Below are 22,376 nucleotides of genomic sequence, written 5' to 3' on the forward strand. Positions count from 1 at the left end.
TTCCGTTAAGTTGTTGTTACTTTTGACTTAAATGAATCCTACATAAAAATTGAGACATGTTTTAATGCATAACATTGGTATTTTTTTAATGTTAATATTGAATTGATCCCTTACGTAAAACACCCTGGATTAAGTTCTTTTTCTCATTAGTAAACCAAGGTTTTTTTTTTTTTTTTTTTTTTTTTTTTTTTTTAGTAAACCAAGGTATTTCTAATTATTGTTCAACAATTTTGGTCTTTGATTGAGCTTTTAAGGGCCGAAATGTCCCCCTAATCCTAGATTAAGTAGTTTTCTAGCCATACATATTAAGAAGATCTTTCACACGCTAATTGTATAAATTTTTTTTACATTAATTATCTTCTTAATATTGTAACAAAAATTGAATAGAAAGACCTCGTGTTGTGTCTTGAGAAGATCTCTCGATTGCTAAAAACATTTCATTTTAGTAAATGTCAAAAGTAAACGCAGCTAATAGGAATAATATGCTAATTGAGCCTACGGAATAGTGCTTTATAGATAAAGAAGTGCTACCTGAGAGAGATGTTTAAAGTTGGGGCTACAAAAAGTATTTCCTAGCAATAAATTTTTGTTATTTAAGATGAAATACTACAACATGGGGAGTGAATTGTAGTATAGAACTCGTTAGTAACTTTTGCAAACTCAAGGGAGCTTAAAAACAACGGTTTTTTCACCATATACACCTGATAAATTTTTTTTTTGCACCGTATACCCTTTCAACTTTCCAAATTCTTATACCCCTCATATTTCGAAAAATACATCAACTTACCCTTTTGACTAACGGTGTTATACATCAACTTACCCTTTTTTACACTTCTTGAAAAGAGACAATTCCGAGCACTAACAACGCGGCTAAGAGTAGTATTGTAGTAGCATAGGTAGCAAACAGAATCAAATCAGATTTTGCATCAAAAAAATCGAACCAGATTAAACTGAAAATCCAACAATAAACGACCTGAAATTTCCCGATTACTAACTGATTGGGATCAAGATCAAAACAAATGAACTGTACACAGATAAACTATAATCGAAGATTCAATGAAACTTATATCCAATAGCAAATTTACCTAAAATTCGTCAAGAATTTTTTTTTTTTTTTGATAATTTCGTCAATAAACTAATTAATAGGAAATAAAATCGAAAGACAAGAAAATGTAAACTAAAATTGAAATATTGAATTGAAATTATAAGAATGAAAAACACAATATACTTACACATAATGAATTTATAATAAACCGAAATTGGCAGTTGAATTTTGTCAAAAAACTCCAAATTGGCCTCAAAAATAATCCAGATGCACCTGGAAATAATCACATCGTAATATTCTAAAGCATTGAATTTCACACAGATATGATGATTTGGAAAAAAAAATCAGTCAAGATTGTGCTAAAAATCAAAGAAACTAGAGGAAAAAGAAACAAGATGAGAGAGAAAGAGAGAATGTTCAGGAAGAATTCAATGCGCGACAAACCCATGAAGGTTTTGGAAATTTTCAATTAACTTTTTTCTTTTAATCTGGGTCGTTAAATAGGTCATGATCTAAAGGCTGATATTTGTTCTCACTTCTCATATAAAACATCATTCTCACCTGAACTCAATTATATATATATATATATATATATATATATATATATATATATATATATATATATATATATATATATATATATATATGGGTTCTCTTTGGCTCTTTTCATCACATTGACAAAATATCCATCTATCTCTATATATCTCCTATCACAAGGACTTCTTATATAACAGTGAATCCTCTATTTTTAATTTAAATTAACCGAAAAGAATAATATATAACAGGTTGGACGGATTGGTGACTATTGACACCACGCTACCTATGGAAGGGCATGTGTACATAGGGTTTGACTCGGATCTGGCCAGACACTAGTCCCGGACCATAAATTTTTTGTTGGATCCAGACCGAACCCTAAAGATCTAGAAAACTGGACCCAAACCCTTAAACTTGACCCAAATTAACCCATACAGTATCATTAATTGTGATTATTGCTCGCTACAAAATGAACCAATTTATAATTAATATTATTTTGAACTTTTTGTTATTCAACTTTTATATCATCTCCTATAAGTTGTACCCAACTATCAACTTGAAGTCTTTTTATGTTAGTTGTTTTTACATTTTATAATTATATACTACTATTTGATTCAAATATTGACTTTGATCGAAAACAAACCTGACCCAATAGCATAGCTTCAGAACAAGTCCAACTCGAAAAGAAGCCGACCAAAAACATACTACCTCTGTTTTTATTTAGTTGCAACAATGTCTATTTATAGGTGTTTTTTATTAGTTGCAACATTTCCCTTTTTAGGAAAGTTTTTGGGATAATTTGACTATATTACCCTTACTTTACCTACTCTTTTCCCATTTAATTATAATACTAATAGTAGGGGTAAGTGGGCTAATTATAGTCTCTTTTCTCATTTCTTAAAATTTGTGCAAAATGATGAATGTTACAACTAAACAAAAACAGAGGTAGTATTTGGTAAGAAGTAACTCAATTCAAATTCAAGACTTGTTTGCCACATTTAAAGGTTTTTTGTTTTGAATTGAACTCAACTGAACCTAATGCAACTCAGAGACCACTCCCAATTCCCAACCACTCCCAATTCGAGAACAGCACGAGCCAATGACGTTCTACAGGTCCTTGAAATCTCCTTTACTCATTTTTCAAAGAAGTGAAAAAGCAGCAAGCTTTACGTTGAACTTAACGTCCATGACTGGACTTAAGCACTCAGAGTAGAGAGAGAGAGAAAGCGCCTTTACTCAGAGTAGAGAGAGAGAAAGCGCCATTGATGAAACTGAAAAATCTGAGTTCAACAAGACTACAAGAGGGATAAAATTGTCAAGGAGAGTGAAAAAATGAAAGGGTGTGCAGAAACTGGAGGGTGCCCAAGTGACTATGTCGCTGTTTCTGTATCTGCCCTTTCTCTTTTTCTGTATGTGCTCTCAAAATCTCACTCTCCCCTTTAATTGTATCTCTTCCATATTTTTAATTACTTCATCAATTTTAGCTTTTGCCCTTTTTTATGTTTCATAATTGCTTTAATGGGTCGATCTTTGTCTCAAAGATTCTTGCTTGTTTATGTTTCTTTTGGTTAATTATGTGTTATATGATTTGTCATTTATGGATTTCTAGTTGGATTGATGTTTACTTTTGATGGTTCATCTGTAATTTTGTTTGGGTATTGCTGGCTAATATCTAGTGTCTACTTGACAATACAATTGTTCATTCAAATTTCAGCATGGAAATCTGTTGATCTCTTCTGAATTAAGTTAAATATACTGCTTCTTTCAAAAAAAAAAAAAAGTTAAATATACTGCTAATTTGGTCATAATTTTAAGTTGAAGCCCTTGTCTTAGTTTTGTGATTTTAAGTTGGTTGGTGCGGACAGATGACCTGCATCCAAAGTTTTGTTCAAATCACAGAACTACCCGCGTTCAAATTTTTTATGCAACATTTGTAAAATTTTATACAACGTTTGTGGTTTTTTTAACATGGGTTGAACTACATTTGCAGTATATTTAACTTAATTCAGAAGAGATTAACAGATTTGCGTTCAATGAGGTAACATTAAAATTTTTGTTAAATATACTAATGTTTTATCAATTTTTTTTTTTTAACATGGGGTGAACTACATTTGCGTTCAAATCTTTCTAGAATGCTGAGGTAACATTAAAATTTTTGTAAATGGCCAGCTCTGGGACATGAGGTTTTCCGGTTTCCAAAACGTTTCTACTCGCGAATCCTCAACCATTTCCATGCCAATGATCCCATAAAGGATCGGGATTTAAGGTTTCCCTGTTTTTGAAACATTTACATTTCCAAAACCCTAGTCTTTTTGTGCTACATAGATGGAAACCAATTGTTACTCATTCGCTGATTGAAATTGTCTTTTTGTTTGTTCATTTATTATTATTTTCATTTTTTAGCGAGTGGCCAAACAACTGAAGTTAATGTATAATTTTTGATAATTAATTTGTAATATTACTTCATAAATTCTTTCCTTTCTTGGATAGGCTTCTAGCTCGTTCGATATTCCCGTTCCTATATTACAAGGTGTCAATTCCCAAAGGCAGTGCCGTTTGGATTCCGGCTATACAGATTCTTGCTAGCATTGGTCTTTTAGTATCTGTTGTGGTAAGATTGATTCTCTTTGTGGTACATTTTGTTAGAGATCTGATTTGGATTTGGTACAACCATCCTATCATATGTTAATCATGGTTCATCATAGATGTCAGTGAATCTGATCAAAATTGAGAAAAGGCGTTGGTGGCAGTCTTGTTATATATGGGCAGGTATTATGGTCTTTCATCTTGTGTCTAATGTCCACTGGATGCAAATTACTGCTTTCGTTGTTCTGCTATCTTTTTGTGTAACTCAAGCTTTGTTGGAGCTACTTGCCTACAGTTTGGCTTGAAGGACCATTTGGATATGGTTTGCTGCTCAGCTGTCGCATCGTACAGGTCTACCATCTCTATTTCATTTTTGTCAAGTAAGTCAATAACATGGAAACATAATTATAATGATGCAGTTGTGGGAGTATGAGCAATGTCATTATGAACCTCCTGTTTTTTTTACACCACATAGCCTAATTTTGTAATTTTTTGTTCTCAGGAAGCGGTTACCACCTGTAAGGTCACATATTTTTCTCCCGTTGGTTCTCCTCCCATGGTTTTGTGGGGCTGCGCGTAAGTGGGCTGATCTTAATGACCAATTGACCATCTATATTGATTGCCTCTTCTCTCCTATAATGAGCTGTGACTGTCATCAGTCTTAAGTATCAATCACTATTTTCTAGTAAGTGTTGTACAAGTTTTGTTATTAGTAGGGATGCCTTGTGGGTAACTAGGTTGTCTCACAAAAGAAGAGGTTGTGTGTGTGCATCAAAAACATCTATGGGGTAAAATATATATGGATTTTTTGTCAGACTGCACCTTTTATGCTAATTTACTTTGTAACTAGCACCGCTTTATACTAGTTTTTGTGAAATAGCACATTTTAATATATATATATTTTATAAAATGACACTTTTTTCCAAATTCCGACCATGATGTCAAACTTCTGGCATTTGACCTTTGTTATTCCCCTCCTCTTTGGAATGTGAAATGCACCCTCTTTGTTATCTCCTGCTTCATCCGCTTCTTCTCTCACCTATCTGTCTTTCTTCCTCTCTTTGAGCAATGTGGAGTTCATCCCAATCCCACCATATCTTAGCTTTCCCAGCCCTCTTCCTCCTCCTTCTTTCCTTGTCTTTGCGTCTTCCCTATAAGGCTGTCACTGAGGCTTGATCCTCGGCATAATGATTTGCTCCCAATTTCTCTTTCACCGTCAGTTATTTAGCAGATTTTTGCAGTTGGATGCTGCTTACGTTCAGTTTAGTGTGTTTCACACTCCAAAAGTATGGGATAAAGCATAGTCAAACTCAGTCAAAGGCCGGAAAGTTGACAATTTCACTGAAAATCGACAAAACGGTGCAATATTTTATAAACTGCAATTTCAAAAGGTGGTATTTCCACAAAAAGTAAGATAATATGTGGTATTTGACAAAAAAAAGATATAAAAGGTGCTGTCTGACGAAAAATCCAATATATTTCAACAACTTTAACAATTTTAGAAGAAGATGAATAAACATACAATACATGGACCATGGTCTAGTTTATACAGTTGGCTGTAGTACCTATTATTGAATGTGTAGAACTCTGAAGGTTGTTGTGTCAATAAATTTGATATGATACCAAAGCAATTTATAGGGAAATGAGGGTTTATGTGTTCGATACAGGTTGTTAACTGTATTAAATGAAAAACCTATTATAGACCTCAAAGATATTAATAGGTAGTAAAAGGGTAAGAAATGGTTGTTTCCATGAGGAGATTAGAAAATTTTCTAAACCAGCAAAGCTAAATTATGCTTCCTCCATTTTTTTTATACTCTCAATGTTGAAATGTTCACAAAGACCAGGAGATGAGAAAGAGATGAGGAAGAACGCCTGTGTGCTAGGAGAGAGAAAGAGAGTATATTGCATTAATGTCAATGTTGCAACTTGCAAGTAATAGAGAACTTCCTACATTGGAAAACGTTGCAAGAATTAAAAGACGGAGGAAGTAAAATGTAATATTAGTACAGATCTACATGGAGACATACAAGTGATACAACTATACATCTATTTACTTATTTACATAGAATGGTGGGATTTATAAATCATATTTAAGTTACTAAAGAATTAAACTATCATATTATTTACAATTTGGCGACACAACTAAATTGATTCAGTTCCACGACTTTGTACTAGATTTAAATTATTAGTAATAAAATGATATATGATCAACCTTGAGAATCTGCCAAGTATGGTTATTAGAGCATAACCAATGGTTAGACCAATTTTAGGGTTCACCAATTATTTTATTACTTTCTCTTTCCTCCACCTCATTTATGCCCAACTTACCCAAAAACCCTTATTTTTTTACTCCAATGGTTAGACTGATTTAAAGGATCATCAAACTCTCTCTCCTACTATTTACCATACCCCAAAAAATTAGAACCAAATTAACTAACCCAATATACTCTTGCCACATGTCCACCTTTATATAACTTTGGCTGACAAGTTTTTGGGATGAACGGTCCATCCCAATGCCCAGTTCATCTTCTTCTCTCTCCTATTTTTTATTATTACTTTTTCCCTCTCTCTCCTCATGAACTCCCAAGAGTCCAACCACTGGGTATGCTCTTAGTAATAATACCTGTAGAGACTTTAGTAACAAAGACTTTTTATCATCCTTTACTTGAGACCAATTTTGAACTAAAAGCCAAATTGACTCTAAACCATTCTAACTTAAATAAATATGAACTTTTATGATTTGGGATTGGCAGCATTGTTAACTAGGAAACTTCATTAGCTCTAATTAATGTATCCGCATAATTGCAGAGAATTATTAGATTGAAATTGTATTCTAATTTATAATACAATCATGATCCAGGTTTAATATAAATCAGAGGCTACTTACTATATGATCTAAACTAAGCCAAATCATATGATCAGCAAACATTCACAACCATACTTTATGAAAGATAACAATCAATTAAATAACTGAAAAATTCACATTGTGTTATAAGCAAAAATTAAATGAAAGTAATTTGATGAAATCAGAAGGTAATTAAAAATTTAGAACAATACAGTAGAAGAATATATGAGTTTTGTACTCAAGACCACCCGAATGATACTCGGCTTTGACCTCCTGACTTGTTGTTGTTCTTGTTCGACCTTTCATTGAGGCTAAGTTTCCCCCAAATGGATGTCTTCTCCTCCCCAACTGTGCAATTCCAAACTCAATAAAAACCCAATCTCAAACTTGAGGTACATCATTGGCTAGGTTGTGCATACATACCCGATGAATTGAGGTGGGGATCATATATCCAAAAGATGAAGCATGACAAAAGAGGGATAATTCTCAAACAGATAGAGTCTGTTAAACTCCAACTCCATACTCTCCTAATTTGTAGCAGAATACACTAAGCAAATTATATCTTTCGAGATAAACGTGGTCTATGTTGATAGAAGAATGTTGTTGTAGATGAAAAGAGAAAAGATAAGTTAGGTTTCTTCTAAATTTTAATCCCCATGTGCAGCTGTTCTGTGTTCCATTTGGTTTTTGTTGGTCCTGGACCTTAGCTTCAAATACTCCATATAACATGCATTTGGGCTCTGTCATTATAAAATGATTTGTGCTCAATTTTTTTTTATCACCTTTGCAAACCAATTACCGCTTACGCTATAAAAATGCTAGAATATAATAAGAAATTTAAATCTACTGTTAATAATTATATTGAACTATATAATAGATAAAGAACAACTACAGAGCTGAAATTAGAGAACTAAAGCATAGACAATTTCACGCTTATCAGTATCATTGGTCTGACAGTTTTCTTATTTTCTATTCTTCCCTCATATCGGGTTCTGTATTCAGTTCTGCCTTTTCTGTTTGATATATACCAACACTATTTGTATTTGTCTGCAGTTATACACTTGAAGAAACCATTAAACCATAGATGTCAAATGTCTGCTCAGTGGGTTGCTCCATTGATGGTCCTACACTCTCTATATGTTGTTATTTTTGTTGGATTCACATGGTCCATTCAGCATGTGAATTTCAGATTCGATGAACTTAAAGACCTTTGGCGGGGAGTACTCGTTTCTACATTTTCTGTTGGTAAGCTGCTTTTAAATCAAGCTTTTATTTGCTTATGATGTGCAGCAAGTGAGAAAGCTAGATAGATGATAAAAGTCAAGATCCACTAAACTTCTGACTTGACATGCCTTTTCCATTATAATCAATGTACAAACTGAGTGTTCTTGAGAGCTTATTCTCGTTCATGTGAGCAGGAAATTTGTTTAGTGTATCTTGTAATAATGTCAATTTTTTGTGGTTTCAACTTCATAGTCTCCATTAGTGATATATATGTAAGGATTTTTTGTCCATAACAACCTTACTTACGCTCTATTTTGCAAGAAACTACCTTTTTTACAAAATGTTGTACAAACTACCTTTGTTACATTATTGTTTGTTGACCACTACCTAAAAACTTTTTTTCGACGTTGACTGTAGTTTTCCGGTGAGTATTAAAACTCATGTGCAGGTCATTTGACTTGTTATTTTCCTTATTTTATTCCCCCCTTCTATTTCCTTCCCTTTTCTGAACTAATTTCCCCCTCTTATTTTTCTCTCCTCCTTTACCCTAAATTTATCGTTGTTTCCTTTGCCATTTTGTAATCAATTTGCTGAGCAAAAAGGCAAGCAACAAATGAATCACTTGCCATAGCTTCTTGAGCTGGATAAGCAATTACTCATTGTCACTCATTTTGCCTCATTGAAACATCATCATAGGGTAAAGGAGGGGAGATAAATAAGGGGGGGTTCAGTTTAGAAAAGGGAGTGAAAAATAGAAAGGGGAATAAAATACGGAAAACAACAAGTCATGTGACCTGCACATGGGTTTATTAATCGGAAAACTACAGTCAACGTCGAAAAAAAAATTTAGGTAGTGGCCAACAAACAATAACGTAACAAAGGTAGTTTCATACAACATTTTGTAAATAAGATAGTTTCTCGCAAAAAAAGCCTAAATAAGGTAGTTATGGACAAAAAATCCTATATATAATGACCAAATGTCAGAGTAGTGGAAAATATTTGTGTTAAGATCTTAGCTACAACTCATACTCGCTTCTTTCGAAATTCCGTGTTTTAGACTTGCTCTCATCCTTGTACTAGAAAAAAATCCCCATTTGGAAGCCTTCTTCTTCTTGAGTCCTTGACTTCAGATTATTGTTATTATGTACATCCTCCGTTTCGTTTTACATGCAACGGTTTGACTTCTACACTATTCGGAGACTCTACTTAGTTTATCTTTGGTGATCTATAGTTAAGGAAAAACATATTCATGTGGGATCTTAGTGAGATTCGTCTCAATGTATATTTTTCGGATATCTAGTTTTTATAATTTTTAATTATCGGTAATTAAAGATGTTAATGTTTATCAATTGGCAAGCGTGAAAATTAAGCTGTTGCAAGTAAAACAAAAATGAGGAAGATCTTTTTGCTACTCCCTTTCTCTCGTATTAGAACTTAGAAGGTACCATGGATTTTGAGATGAAACTTTGACCATTGACCTTATGACATATTGATAAAGTTTATAAGAAAATTATGAAAATACTTTCCAAGATGAAATGATGAATCTAATAGTGTAATTGTGAATTTTTTTTATCTATATGCAACTGGCCAAATCTTAACGTCAAAAATTTTGGGTTTTTTGTAAAAAAGAAATGGAGGGAGTATTTAGTATCTTATCAAGTACGTAGTTGACTAATGATTGTCTTTGAGTGCATGTGTAATCTGTCACAATTGTGGTCCTTGTGTCTTATTTCTGCTTGTTTTTCAGTATGCTGGGTAGTTGCTTATATCCTGAATGAAATTCATGAAAATGTTGAATCGCTTCGAGTTGCCTCCAGGTTTTTTCTTGCGCTCATGGTATGCAACTTATATCCCTTTGCTAAGCTGTTGGCTGTGACCATTCTAGACTTCTCAGCTTGTATATTTTTGAAGCTCATCTTATAGTTGAGTCAACTAATGTTTTTCAGGAAAATTTTGTGCTCCACAGACAAGCATATTCATTGTGGCATTCTTCTCTTATTCAAGCTCACAACCACTACTGTCACAAATAAGCTTGAGAAAAAAGGAATGCCCCAGATACGAAAGCATGGGTCAGGCTTTAGGCATTACTGGCAATGGAGTTCAAGTACAGAGACAATCAATGGCTGTTGACGGGAATGAACCTCTGGATAAGCTTCTTTTGGATAAAAGATTTCGTCAATCCTTCATGGCTTTTGCAGACAGGTCTTTTCTCACAAGCTCTTTTTAATAAAAGGAAAATGATATATGTAGCCCTTAGGGCTATGTATAAGGTGCTTAAAATGGAAATAAAATATTGAATCAAGCATTTATTACCTCAGTTGATGTGAAAATATGTCTTGTATTCTTAAACTGTTTCCATTTAAAGAAATGTATTTAATGCTTATATGTAGCCCTAAGGGCTACATATAACATTACCCTTAATAAAAATGTATAAATTCTGAATTCTCCAACAGGTTTTTGTCTCACACCTTTTTAGTAAAGAACTTGTTGTTGGGCCCGACAGTGCCCGAGGTAATTTGATAAGACAAGGTTTGCCACAAGCACAAGTCATAGCTAAAATCTATTCTCTGTGGATCTTTGAAAACATTTCAAATGTCTATTCACTCGTTTAAATAATATATGTTGATTTAATATGTATTCTCTGTGGATCTTTTAAAATATTTCAAATGTGTAGTTGAATGGTTTTACCTAGTGTACTCCGTACACCTTGCGCATTAGCTGTCAAATATTGAGTTTTTAGTTTCAAGATGAGTTAGTGTTTAATAATCAACAATACTATTCCCTACTATCCTTTTGTTCACAGTTAAAAGACAATAACTCTTCTATTTTCGAGGTGCAGTTGTTTGGCTGGAGAGAGTGTTCATTTTTATGAGGAAGTACTGGATCTTGGAGAATTACCTGAACATGATTCCGTAAGTAGGATCTATATGGCAAGACATATTATTCAGAAATACATTGTCGCAGGTGAGTTAGCCTCTTCTGAGACACTATTTCAAGATATGCAGGAATAAAATTTTAAATTAGGTTGATGATAGTATGTGCTGGATTTGATATGTAGTATATCTTCAAAATTACTGATAAGATTAACCTATTATGACACCTTTGTTTTAAAAGCCTTGCTAGTGCCTAGTAGTGGAACTGTTGCTTATCTTTCTCAAGTTATTGTTGTACACTTAAATTCAATTGCAACCGTATCATCTGAGTGTCTGACTAAAGTAACTTGCAATTATCTTTCTTTGACAACCTCATCTTAAGGAAAAATAGTCCAGTCCAAGGAGTCCTATCTAGTTTAGATTAGTTTGAGAGTTTGTATATGAACGTAACAGGTCCCAGACTCATCGAATTTGTTTCAATTTTTTTTTTTATGAAGTAGCACTTCTGCATTAAGTTTTGCTGTGTACATGTCGAGCTAAGTGAAGTTGAAAAACTCATTCTACCCTATAGGTGCACTGATATTAGAGAGTTTGGAGCTCTCATATCTTCATGATTGCTTACTTAGAGGAAGTGTTTTTCTTCTCTTTGCATCTCAAAACATTCTAACATAGAAAACTATACAATGTCAGGGGCTCCTATGGAGGTAAACATATCCCACCGTAGTCGACAACAAATTTTAAATTCTGTTGATCTTGCGCACCCCGATTTATTCAAAGTAGCTCTTAATGAGCTGCTGCAGTTGATAAAAACAGTAAGTTATTCCTTGCATCATTGCACTGTAATGAAACCTCACTAATACTATACACCTGTCTAAAAATGAGAAATTAACATCTTCGACTTTTTCATGAAAGAACTTGGCAAGGGATTACTGGTCATCCATGTTTTACATGAAGTTTAAAGAAGAAGCTGATGCCAAAGTGAATGGGCATGATATGGAGTTGGCTAGGAGTTGGAACGTCACTCCACGACTCAGTTATGCTCATGCCGCTGATGATCCTTTTCACCAAGACAATTTTCTCAAGGATTCTGAAGTTGCTCCGTCACAGTGATCATGATCAGTACTGGAATGTTCCTATATCGCATTATTGTGAGGTCCACAATATTGTCTTACATTTTTGTCAATGGAAACTGTAGATAAGTAGATGCTGTAATATAGTGTTGCTCTTTTTGTTAAAAAAAGAAATATATATATAGTGTTGCTCTGTGTTATAAAAATGGACTTTCCACGTTATCTGATACTGGGCTATTGAGGTTACTTGCATCCGCTGTTAATGTACATGATTCTTCGATAATGTAAGTTAATATTGTAATTACCACATCCAAATATACTCGTTGTAGGAGCACATTGCTGTTTGTGAGGTAGCATTGCTTAGTTGTAAGTGGCTTGCACGCATAGCTCTAAATATGTCAGACTTTGAAACTAGCTTATACGAATAAATTGAGTACTTCCTCCGTCTTTTTTTTTTCTTCCTTTTTTGCTATATTTACTGGACCATAATTCTTAACTTTATTTTGATTCAAAGGAAAAAAACATGTAGCTAAAATAACTCACTTAGGGTGCGTTCTGTTTAACTTAAAAAATTAAGTTTCACGTCCAATACGGTTTAATAAGGGCAATAAGTTCCAATAAGGTCTAATAAGGTCCAATAAGTTCCAATCAGGTGCAATAAGTTCCAATCAGGTACAATAAGTTCCAATCAGGTCTAATAAGGTCCAATAAGTTCCAATCAGGTTTAATAAGGTCCAAATAGTCAATGTTTGATAAACATTTGTATTATTGTCCATTATTTTGTTATTCAAGATTTCATATCACTATTAGCTGATTATGTTATTATTAGAATTTTAATTAAAGTACCACAATGATTATATAGTATTATACTTGTATAAGTGTCTATTATTTTATTATTTATTTGTATTATGTCTATTATTTTATTATTTATTTGTATTATGTCTATTATTTTATTATTCATATTACTACTAGCTGATTATGTTATTATTAGAATTTTTTTATTAAAGTAACACAATGTATAGTATTATACTTGTATTATTGTCTATTATTTGATTATTCATATTGCTATTAAATAATATTATAATCATGGTCAAATAATTAAGGTTAACAATAATAATAATAATAATTATAATTACAATATTTTGCAATTCGTCTTTAAATAACTAGAGATAACATGTTTTCGTTACTAATAACAATGAAAGATATAAATGTTATCAATTGATTGCTTCATTATCATCACTGGAGTATCTTTCTTCATCGGAGTATCTTTCTTCATCTTCTACATCATCCTCTTCAATCAATACGTTTTCTTCACCAACATCCAACCATATTTCATCTGCAATATTCTCCCAAGTTATCTCCATATTCGTGTTTGTGTCTCTAATGGAGTATTGGGGAACGAAAAGCAAAAAAAAAAAAAAAAAAAAAAAAACAGAAGGAAGAAAGGAGAAGAAATGAATGAAGCAATGTCATGCAAAGCTACGGTGATTTTGACAATTTTTTTTTCTCTTTCTTTTTGTTTTCTTTTTATCTTCTAGTACATTCACATAAATGAAAGGAGAATAACGGAGAAGAAATGAAGGAAGGAGTTAATGCTATCTACTTACCTTCACATTAATGAAAGTGAAGTGAGAATTTTTTATATGTGCCAACTTAAACTTGTTAGCAATAAATGTTAATTAATTTTTGATTTTCTACTAGTGTTTTAATCAAAACAAGACTATTAGATATATTAGTGGTGAAAGTTATATATAGGCAAATATATAAATAGTAATTTTTTTTGTTAAATTAATTATCATAAGAGATAATTAATAATCATTATTTTTTAAAGGACGAATTATATACTCCATAAAAAAATTTGAGGGGTAGTATTTACGTTAGTGGTAATATTTATGTTATTCATGGTCAATGTTTTTGTCTAATAAGGTCAAATAAGTTTCAATCAGGTCCAATAAGGTATAATAAGTTTCAATCAGATCCAATAAGGTCTAATAAGTTTCAATCAGGGCCAATAAGGTCTAATAAGTTTCAATAAGGTCAATAAGTTCCAATAAGGTCCAATAAGTTCCAATCAGGTTCAATCAGGTCCAATAAGTTGAATCAGGTCCAATCAGGTTTAATAAGTTCCAATAAGTTCAGTTCAGGTTCAATGAGTTCAGTTCAGATAAGGTCCAATAAGTTCAGGGCCAATAAGTTGAATAGAACGCACCCTTAGAACGCCTTTTAAAAGATTATGTGATAAAGATGGGATCGAATAAACCTTTATGAAATAAAAATTCGGCTGCTTGTGAACCTTTAGAGATGTTTGTTCAATCACTCTTTTACTTGCAAATGCAGTGTAGGCGTTCCGCGTTAGGTTCGACAATAATGATATCGTCCACCATACCAAAGTTGGCTGTCACCCATCAGTAGTAGGATGCTTAAGGATTGATACATAGATAAATTTTTATTTGATTGATAATCATATAAAATAGCCAAGATTTTAGTCATTTGCATTAAACTCAAGCTTCCTTCTTGCATGCCGGCCTCTAAAATAAAGGTCATGAATTTATTGGCAGCATACTCAATCACTCAGGTGACTTTTTTCACAAAATTGCTGAATTGCTAAGGAGGGAATGCACCACTTTAGTTTAAGCAAAAGGCAAGTTTGTCTAATATATTTTGATAAAAGTGATTAAAAGAGGGGAAGTAAGCCATTATATTGAAGATTGACGGTTTTATTTGAGGAAAAGTTGGTGATTTTTTAAATTTGAAGTTTGTCAAAATCTAAAATTACATTAGAGGAATTCCTATTATAGCAAGTTTCACATTACAACAAGTTCACAAATTTTGTCCCACAATATTAACTTGAAAAAAAAAAGTAATCCTACTTCTGTAAATACCCAAACCATTGATTACACGTTCCGCATCTATTACAACCTTCAATATCTTCATCCTTAGCCTTTAAAATCTTCTTCCTTAGCCATGAATGAGTACAAGCTGAGTTAAACAAACACATAAAAAAACTTAGTTAATCAAGAGAGAAGAGGGAGGGGATTTAGGGGTAGTATCACACCCAGCTTAGCTATGATTCCCTTAGATACTTCTACTAAGACTATCCACACATCTGCATCAACTAATACATATATTGAACTAGTAAACCATCTAGAGTCAATTCTCAAATTTGATCTCAATGAGCAACAAGCATACCAAGAAGAGAGGGATTAAAACCAACTCCTCAATTTTAACCTTAATGAGCCACCACCAGAGGTCTTTGATCTCAACTTGTTGCCATCTACAGAGGCATTGGAGGAGCAATAACCATATAATGATGGGGTATCCGAAAAAGGAATCAAACTCTACAGTATATGATTCGATCCATGATGAGTCTTGTTGATCTTCCAACTTCATTATGGGGATTTGCGCATGAAATATCGACGTTTGCACTTAATAGAGCACCATCCAAAGCGATGGAAAAGACGCAATATGAAATGTGGACTGGAAACGTTCTAACATTGTCTTTTCGAAGGATATGGGTTTGTGAAGCTTATGTGAAACATTTACTCTCTGATAAGCTTTCACCGAAAGTCGATAAATGTCTCTTTGTGGGTTACCCAAAAGAGACTAAGAAACAAAGTGTCTTTCATGAAAAGGAGTTTATTTCTAGAAAAAACAATTGGGAGTAATGTATATCTCGAAGAAATTTGAAATGAGAAACAAATGGATGAGCTTAACACCTTGTCAGAGGCGACCCGACATGAAAATGCTTAGGTAGCGTTGCATTCAATTCATGTACCTCATACCGTTCCACTTGGAGATACTCCATGCAAAGTCCCGTAACCTAATGAGGTGCAAACTTCTTCTGTTGTTCCCCAACGTAGGTCTAGTAGGACCATTATTCCGTCAAAGAGATTTATTGATTTCCTTTTGAGTGATAGATCTGAAATAATGACTTTAGAATCAAAAGAACCTACTAACTACTAGGATGCCTTGGAGAGTCAAAATTCTGAAGAATGGATTGAGGCCAAGAAATTTAAAATAGATTCCATGTCGAAAATCAAGTATGAGACTTGGTTGATTTACCTAATTCTGCAAGCCCATTGGATGCAAATGGATTTTCAAGTTGACGACGGCCAAGAATGGAAACATAAGTGTTTTCAATGGTGGGTGGTGAACGCTTTCAAACAAATTCATGGTATTGACTATGATGAAACCTTTTCACCAGTAGCCATGGTAAACTCCATTAGGATAATTCTTGCGATTGTTGCCTTTCATGACTATGAAATATGGCAGATGGATGCCAAAGCCACTTTATTGAATGGGTTCTTTAAAGAGGATGTGTACATGACACAAGCTCAAGGTTTTGAAGGTCCAGAAAAATCCAAGAAGGATATGTAAGCTTAAGAAGTCCACTTATGGACTAATGTAAGCATGAAGGAGTTGTAACCTCGTATTTGATGAGGCAGTCAAGAAATTTAGCTTTCTCAGAAATGAAGACGAATCTAATGGATGACGTACTTGTCATTGGAAATGATAAACCCATGCTTGAGTTACTCAAGGATTGGCTTAAAATCGGTTTTCTATGAAAGACCTAGGAGAGGCAAAATATATCTTGGGAATAAAGATTTATAGTGATAGATAAAAAAGGCTAATTGGGCTTAGTCAAGAAATATATATATATTGCTACGGTTCTTGCAAGGTTCAAACAGGAAATTTCTAAAAGAGGTTTCATTCCCATGCAACATAACATAACACTTGGCAAGACTCATTGTCCTTGGAGTTTAATGAGGTCAAGCGTATGAGTGAGTTCCCTATGCTTCTGCAATAGGATCCATTATGTATGCCATGATATGCACTCACCTTATGTTGCATAAACTTTGAGTATATGCAGAAGACACCAATCAAGTCCAGGAGATGCGCACTGGGTGGGAACGAAAAACATCCTTAAGTACTTGCGAATGACTAAGGATGTTTTTTGTTTGTTTTGGTGGATATGATTAGTTTGTTCTTAATGGATACACCAATGCAAGCTTCTAGGGCGACAACTATGATTCCCGATCCCAATCTAGTTTCATATTTTGTCTCAATGGAGGAGTCGTGAGCTATAAGAGCTCTAAGCAAAGTACCATCACATATTCTACAACAGAGGATGCCTATAGTGTAGTATTAGATGCAGCAAAAGAAGTTTTTTGTATCAAAAAGTTCAATAGTGAACTTGTTGTAGTTCCCAACATTGAAAATAGCATTGAGCTATATTATGACAATAATTGTTCCATTGGTCAGTATAAGGAACTCAAATCACATCAAAGGTCAAAACATGTGGTCAGAAAATTTCATCTTATTCGAGATATCGTTGGAATAGAGGATGTGAAGTAAGCAAGGTTCATACTGAAGACAACGTAGCAGATCCTCCGACTAATTAAACCACTTGCACAACCTAAGCATGAGTGTCATACCAGGTCTATGGGGCTTAAGCAAATGACAAAGAATAGGGTTACTTACTTCATGTTAACAATTGTAAAGACATTTATTATGTTTTGAATGTTAATCAATAAAATTCGTTTCTTATTTAATTCTTTCGTTTAGTATTAAACACAATGTCCATATAATTTGTGTTTCCAAATAGGATTATCGAAAACGTTTCGATAACGGAACCTTATAAAGTGAATTGAATTGAAATCACAATTTATTTAAAGTCACTAGTCTAAATGACTAAATTGGACGTAAGTCATTTATTTAAAGACACGTACATAATTAAATGATACCACATTTCCATGGGCTATGGAGACAAAGAGATGTCTAATTGATTATATGGATGTATATTTGATATATTGATACTTGACCTAATTAGAATATCAAAGTAGAATCAAATAACTATAAATCGTGGATTCCCAAGACATGACTATGTGTTAAGAACCACAATATAATTAGTTTAACCTTGACATTGTTAAATGACACGCCGTAAAAGGAGGTTACAATAGTGGAAAAAACCTTATATGTCACTTAGTAACATATTCGGTTTTTTGTAAAACCGCATCCGAAAATAAACATCAAAAATGGGAAGGAAAGCTGGGAAGCCAATCTGATGCGGTCTTATGTGGACCGCATCAGATTTCAGAAATTGATGCGGGATTTTTTTTTTTAATCTGATCCAATTCACAAGACTGGATTAGATTTTTGTTATTTAAAAAAAAAATCATGTGGCCAAGTTTACTATGGCCCGTTTTCTTTATCGACCCTAATATCTCCCACCCTCTTCCCTCTCTCCTCTCTTTGTCCCAGCCTCACATGCACCCACGAAACCCTAAGACCTGCATTCTCTTCCCTCTCTCGTCTCTTCATCTTAGCCACCAACTCCCTCTCTCATCTCTTTGTCCTAGCCACTCTTTCTTCCTCGAAATATCAAACCCTAACTTCCTCCTCTCTACTCCTCCCTCACACCCTGCAGATCCCTAAGACCAAATTCTCACTCACCTCTCTATCTCATCTCTACTCCTCACTCACAAAAAGTAGAACGAAGAACGAAGAATGAAAATGAAAAGCAAAAAAGAAGATAAAACATGAAGAACAAAATGAAGAGCAAAAATTGAAGATCGAAAATAGAGAACAAAATGAAGAGAGAAACGAAGAATCCAAGATATGTACACAAGAAATTGGTTCGTTTGAGTTTTTATGGGTTGTTTTTGGATCTGGTTTTAGGTGGATTTTTCGTTTATTTTGGGATTTAGTTTTTAGATCATGTTTTGGATGTAGGTTTTTATTTCGTTTTTTTGGGCTTCCAATTTGATTTAGTTTTTTAGGCTTCCATTTTCTTTTGATTTTTTTTCAAACTCTTAATTTTCGTTTTATATGGATAGTGGTTTTTAGTTCCTTTGTTTTCTAATTTTCGTTTTTTTGTATATATTGCAATTTTCATATACTTAGTGATTGGATGCTTACTTTCATATATGTTCCATTTTTGTTTTTTTTTTAAGTTTGCAACATAAATGTTGTATGTTGCTGGTCAGACATTGTTGCATGATTACAAGATATGGTTGTTTGGTGCGTTTTTGTTTACTTTTTTGGTGTTTCTGGGACTATGAATAATACAATTATGAAGATGCCTATGTTTATAACTGATAGGCCGAATGATCCAAATAAGTTGGTGTTTTTTTACAAAAGGGTTTGGGATGCAATTGGGTGCTGAGGGTTTTGTTGTTGGTGGTTTGTATACTCTTGTATAGTCTCAATTTTTGTCTCCGTTAGTCTCAAGTTTTAGGTTTCCAATTTTCGCATATGTTGTGTTAGTCTCAATTTTAGGTTTGTAATTTTCTGTATTTATGTTAAATTCTTATTTTTGTATATTTGTGTAATTTTCTTATTTATATTAAAACCTTGTTTCTATGTATTTATGTTAAGTTTCATATATATGTATTTTGTATAACTGTTGTTTCTGTATAATGTATTATTGTCGTATATATATGTTTGGTATATTTTTAGACTTTGAGTGTTCCAAATACACAGTGAGAGGGGAGATGTTAAATGTGCAGACCTGACAGCTGCAAGTTTGCACCTTTTTTTTTTTATATAAAATTTGATAATCTGCTATGGTTTTTTAGGTTAAAACCGGATCAGTTAATGTGATTAACCGATCCAGTTTTACCTTAGAGCCGCATCAGTAAATAATTTACTGATGCGGTTTTGGACCATGTTAGTAAACATATTGGATCTGCCGCGAGCCTATCCGATGCAACCCAAAACCGAATCAATAAGCCAAATTTTGACCGTATCGGATAGGCTTTTTTCCACTAGTGTTATAAAGGCAGTGATCAGGTAGACTAAGAATTGAATGGATGTTATAGTCATTCAAGAATGGGTAAGTCCTCCTATTAACTAGGGAATGATGCATGTGCCTCTTAGTGGGCGAGAACTGGAAATTTGCATGACCATGCAGAATATGATTAAAGAGTTACTCCTTATTTTTAAAGTTCGAACTCAGTGATCAAGGAATAAAAATTTGAGAATAACATGGTGTTATCAAATTTGGGATTAAGTGACTTAAAGAATTTAACATTGTGCTCTTGTCTTTGAACAAGTGGTAGAATGAAGGAATATGCCCTTAGATATCATGACAATTAGTACATATAAATAGGAATCAAATTATGAAGATAATTAAGTTAATTATTTTCAATAATCATATTTTCTTGGCAGAGAATAAATATGATCAATAGGACAATATTGATTGGGCCTATAACTAAAATACATAAATCCTATGATCGGTCATACATTGTAGCACATGTTGGAAAAAGCAATCCAAATCTATTTAGCATTAGGGTTGGCCGACTATAAGGGAATAGGAGGAGAACTAGCTCTCCTAACTTGCCTATGATTCTTCTATTATACTTCCTCTGTTTCTTTTTACTTGTAACAGTTTGACTTTCACACTTGCCAATGCATAATTTTAACCATCAATTAGTTTAATTATCGATAAATAAAAATTATAAAAAGTATATATTCGGAAAATATACAATCAGACGAATCTAACAAGATCCCCCATGAATATGTTTTTCCTTAACTATAAATCACTAAACATAAACTAAGTAGAGTTGGTGAATAGTGTAAAAGTCAAACCGTTGCAAGTAAAAAGAAACGGAGGAAGTATATGTTATATAGTATTATGGTTTAGGAATCACTTCATTAAGTTGTTTCTTTTATACAAGACAGAGCAAGTGAAATCCTAAACTATTCCCATAAAATCGGCACCTATACCACAAAAAGCAAGGGATCTTTTATTTTTCGTTCTAGTAGACGTTGGTGTTCAACTGGTGCTTGTAAACTGATTAGAGGAGCAACAATTAGGACTCTCATATCTTCGAATCTTGCATACAACAGGGAAATCATGCTACATCAAGGTAATGTAATTATATTTTTAATTTTATATATTGTTTTAAAAGAGAAATTTCATTAATTGAAAGCCAAACGACATTTATAATATATATTAAAGAAAAATAAGATACTATCAAACAAGGTCAAATCAAATTCGTATTTGAAGAAACTACAATGAACCAGATCGAGCAATACAATGTTGCCCCTTTGTATTTGTCGAATCAAGCAGCTATTGATGAGGAAGTCTATCATTCTAACATAGTTTGGGAAGAGAATTCTTGATCGGGCCATGTTTACCGCATCCGAGATTCCAATACCTTCATGTTGAGTCTCGAACTTCAACCAATTACAACAAATTTCTCATACCTAAAAACAAACATACTCACAACTCCTATAAGGGAGAATAAGATCTCTACAATATACACTAAAAAGATCTCATAAAGAGATACTAATTTATTCAACAAAATAAGAAAAAGAACTAAAAACTGAAAATAAAAGGGGAAAAGGGGCTTACCATGGATGAAAACATCCATGGCAGCCCTAACTGATAAATAGAGGGTAAGGGAGGCTAGGATTTTAGAGAGAAAAAAGAGGTGCGGGGTACTTTTTTCAACGTTACTAATCAATCAATATATATAAATAAAGGAGGAACTTTTCGGGGGCATAGGGAGCTGCTCAAGATTTCGAGGCCATAAAGCACGACACATAGGATTACCATTAATTTTATTTTAATCTTTTACAAAAATAGAGTTCTACATAAATTTAAATACACATAAGGAGTTCTAGATAAGTTAAAATTAGAGTTTGATTTTGCAGAACAACCTAAATTATTATATCATGTAAATTATGTGTAACTTTTGCTACGTAATCCGAAATATTATAATTTTTGTTCCATTGGATAGTACTCGAAATATATTCTTTGAAATAAGATCCAGTTACAATATAGTTCTACAACTTATGAAATAGAGAGCGCCAGGTAGGATTGTCATGTCTTTTATTTTATATATTTTTGAAAATAAAGTTCGACATAAATTTAAATTCACATAAGAAGTTCTAGATAAGCTAAAATCAGAGTTTGATTTTGCATGAAAAACCTGAATAATTATATTATGTAAATTATGTATGACTTTTGCTACGTAATTTGGAATATTATAATTTTTGTTCCATTGGATAGTGCTCGAAATATGCTCCGAAATAAGATATATTTATAATATAGTTCTACATCTTATGAAATAGAGAGCGCCACGTAGGATTGTCATGTCATTAATTTTTATTTTATATATTTTAAAAAATTGAGTCCTACATATGTTTTAATACATAAAAGGAGTTTTTGATAACGAGAAATTAAAGTT

The 22,376-nt window shown here is 33.1% G+C and overlaps 1 protein-coding gene across 2 annotated transcripts; it reads left to right on the forward strand.

Moving 5' to 3' along the window:
- Positions 1 to 2,634: 2,634 nt before the first annotated feature.
- On the forward strand, positions 2,635 to 12,407 carry LOC104897239 (regulator of G-protein signaling 1). 2 transcript variants are annotated; one of them, XM_010684078.4, is made up of 11 exons: positions 2,636 to 2,988; positions 4,070 to 4,190; positions 4,285 to 4,348; positions 4,461 to 4,545; positions 4,668 to 4,741; positions 8,067 to 8,258; positions 9,985 to 10,073; positions 10,204 to 10,439; positions 11,077 to 11,201; positions 11,801 to 11,922; positions 12,023 to 12,407. In XM_010684078.4, exons 1-11 carry the CDS (start codon positions 2,912 to 2,914, stop codon positions 12,218 to 12,220), a joined length of 1,383 nt encoding a protein of 460 aa, XP_010682380.2. In that variant the 5' UTR covers positions 2,636 to 2,911; the 3' UTR covers positions 12,221 to 12,407. The 2 variants fall into 2 exon arrangements, with proteins under 2 accessions (XP_048493444.1, XP_010682380.2); XM_048637487.2 differs by lacking the exon at positions 9,985 to 10,073 and having other exon boundaries at positions 2,635 to 2,988; positions 10,184 to 10,439.
- The last annotated feature ends 9,969 nt before the right edge of the window (positions 12,408 to 22,376 follow it).

The sequence above is a fragment of the Beta vulgaris genome, chromosome 6, assembly GCF_026745355.1.
Source record: "Beta vulgaris subsp. vulgaris cultivar EL10 chromosome 6, EL10.2, whole genome shotgun sequence".
Lineage (NCBI taxonomy): Eukaryota > Viridiplantae > Streptophyta > Magnoliopsida > Caryophyllales > Amaranthaceae > Beta > Beta vulgaris.

Bases quoted from the DNA above. Each gene is read 5' to 3' on its own strand.
- LOC104897239 (XM_010684078.4), top strand. From the start codon at position 2,912: ATGAAAGGGTGTGCAGAAACTGGAGGGTGCCCAAGTGACTATGTCGCT. The intron at 11,202-11,800 runs GTGAGTTAGCCT...ATACAATGTCAG, and splicing joins TCAGAAATACATTGTCGCAG to GGGCTCCTATGGAGGTAAAC. The intron at 11,923-12,022 runs GTAAGTTATTCC...TTTTCATGAAAG, and splicing joins TGCTGCAGTTGATAAAAACA to AACTTGGCAAGGGATTACTG.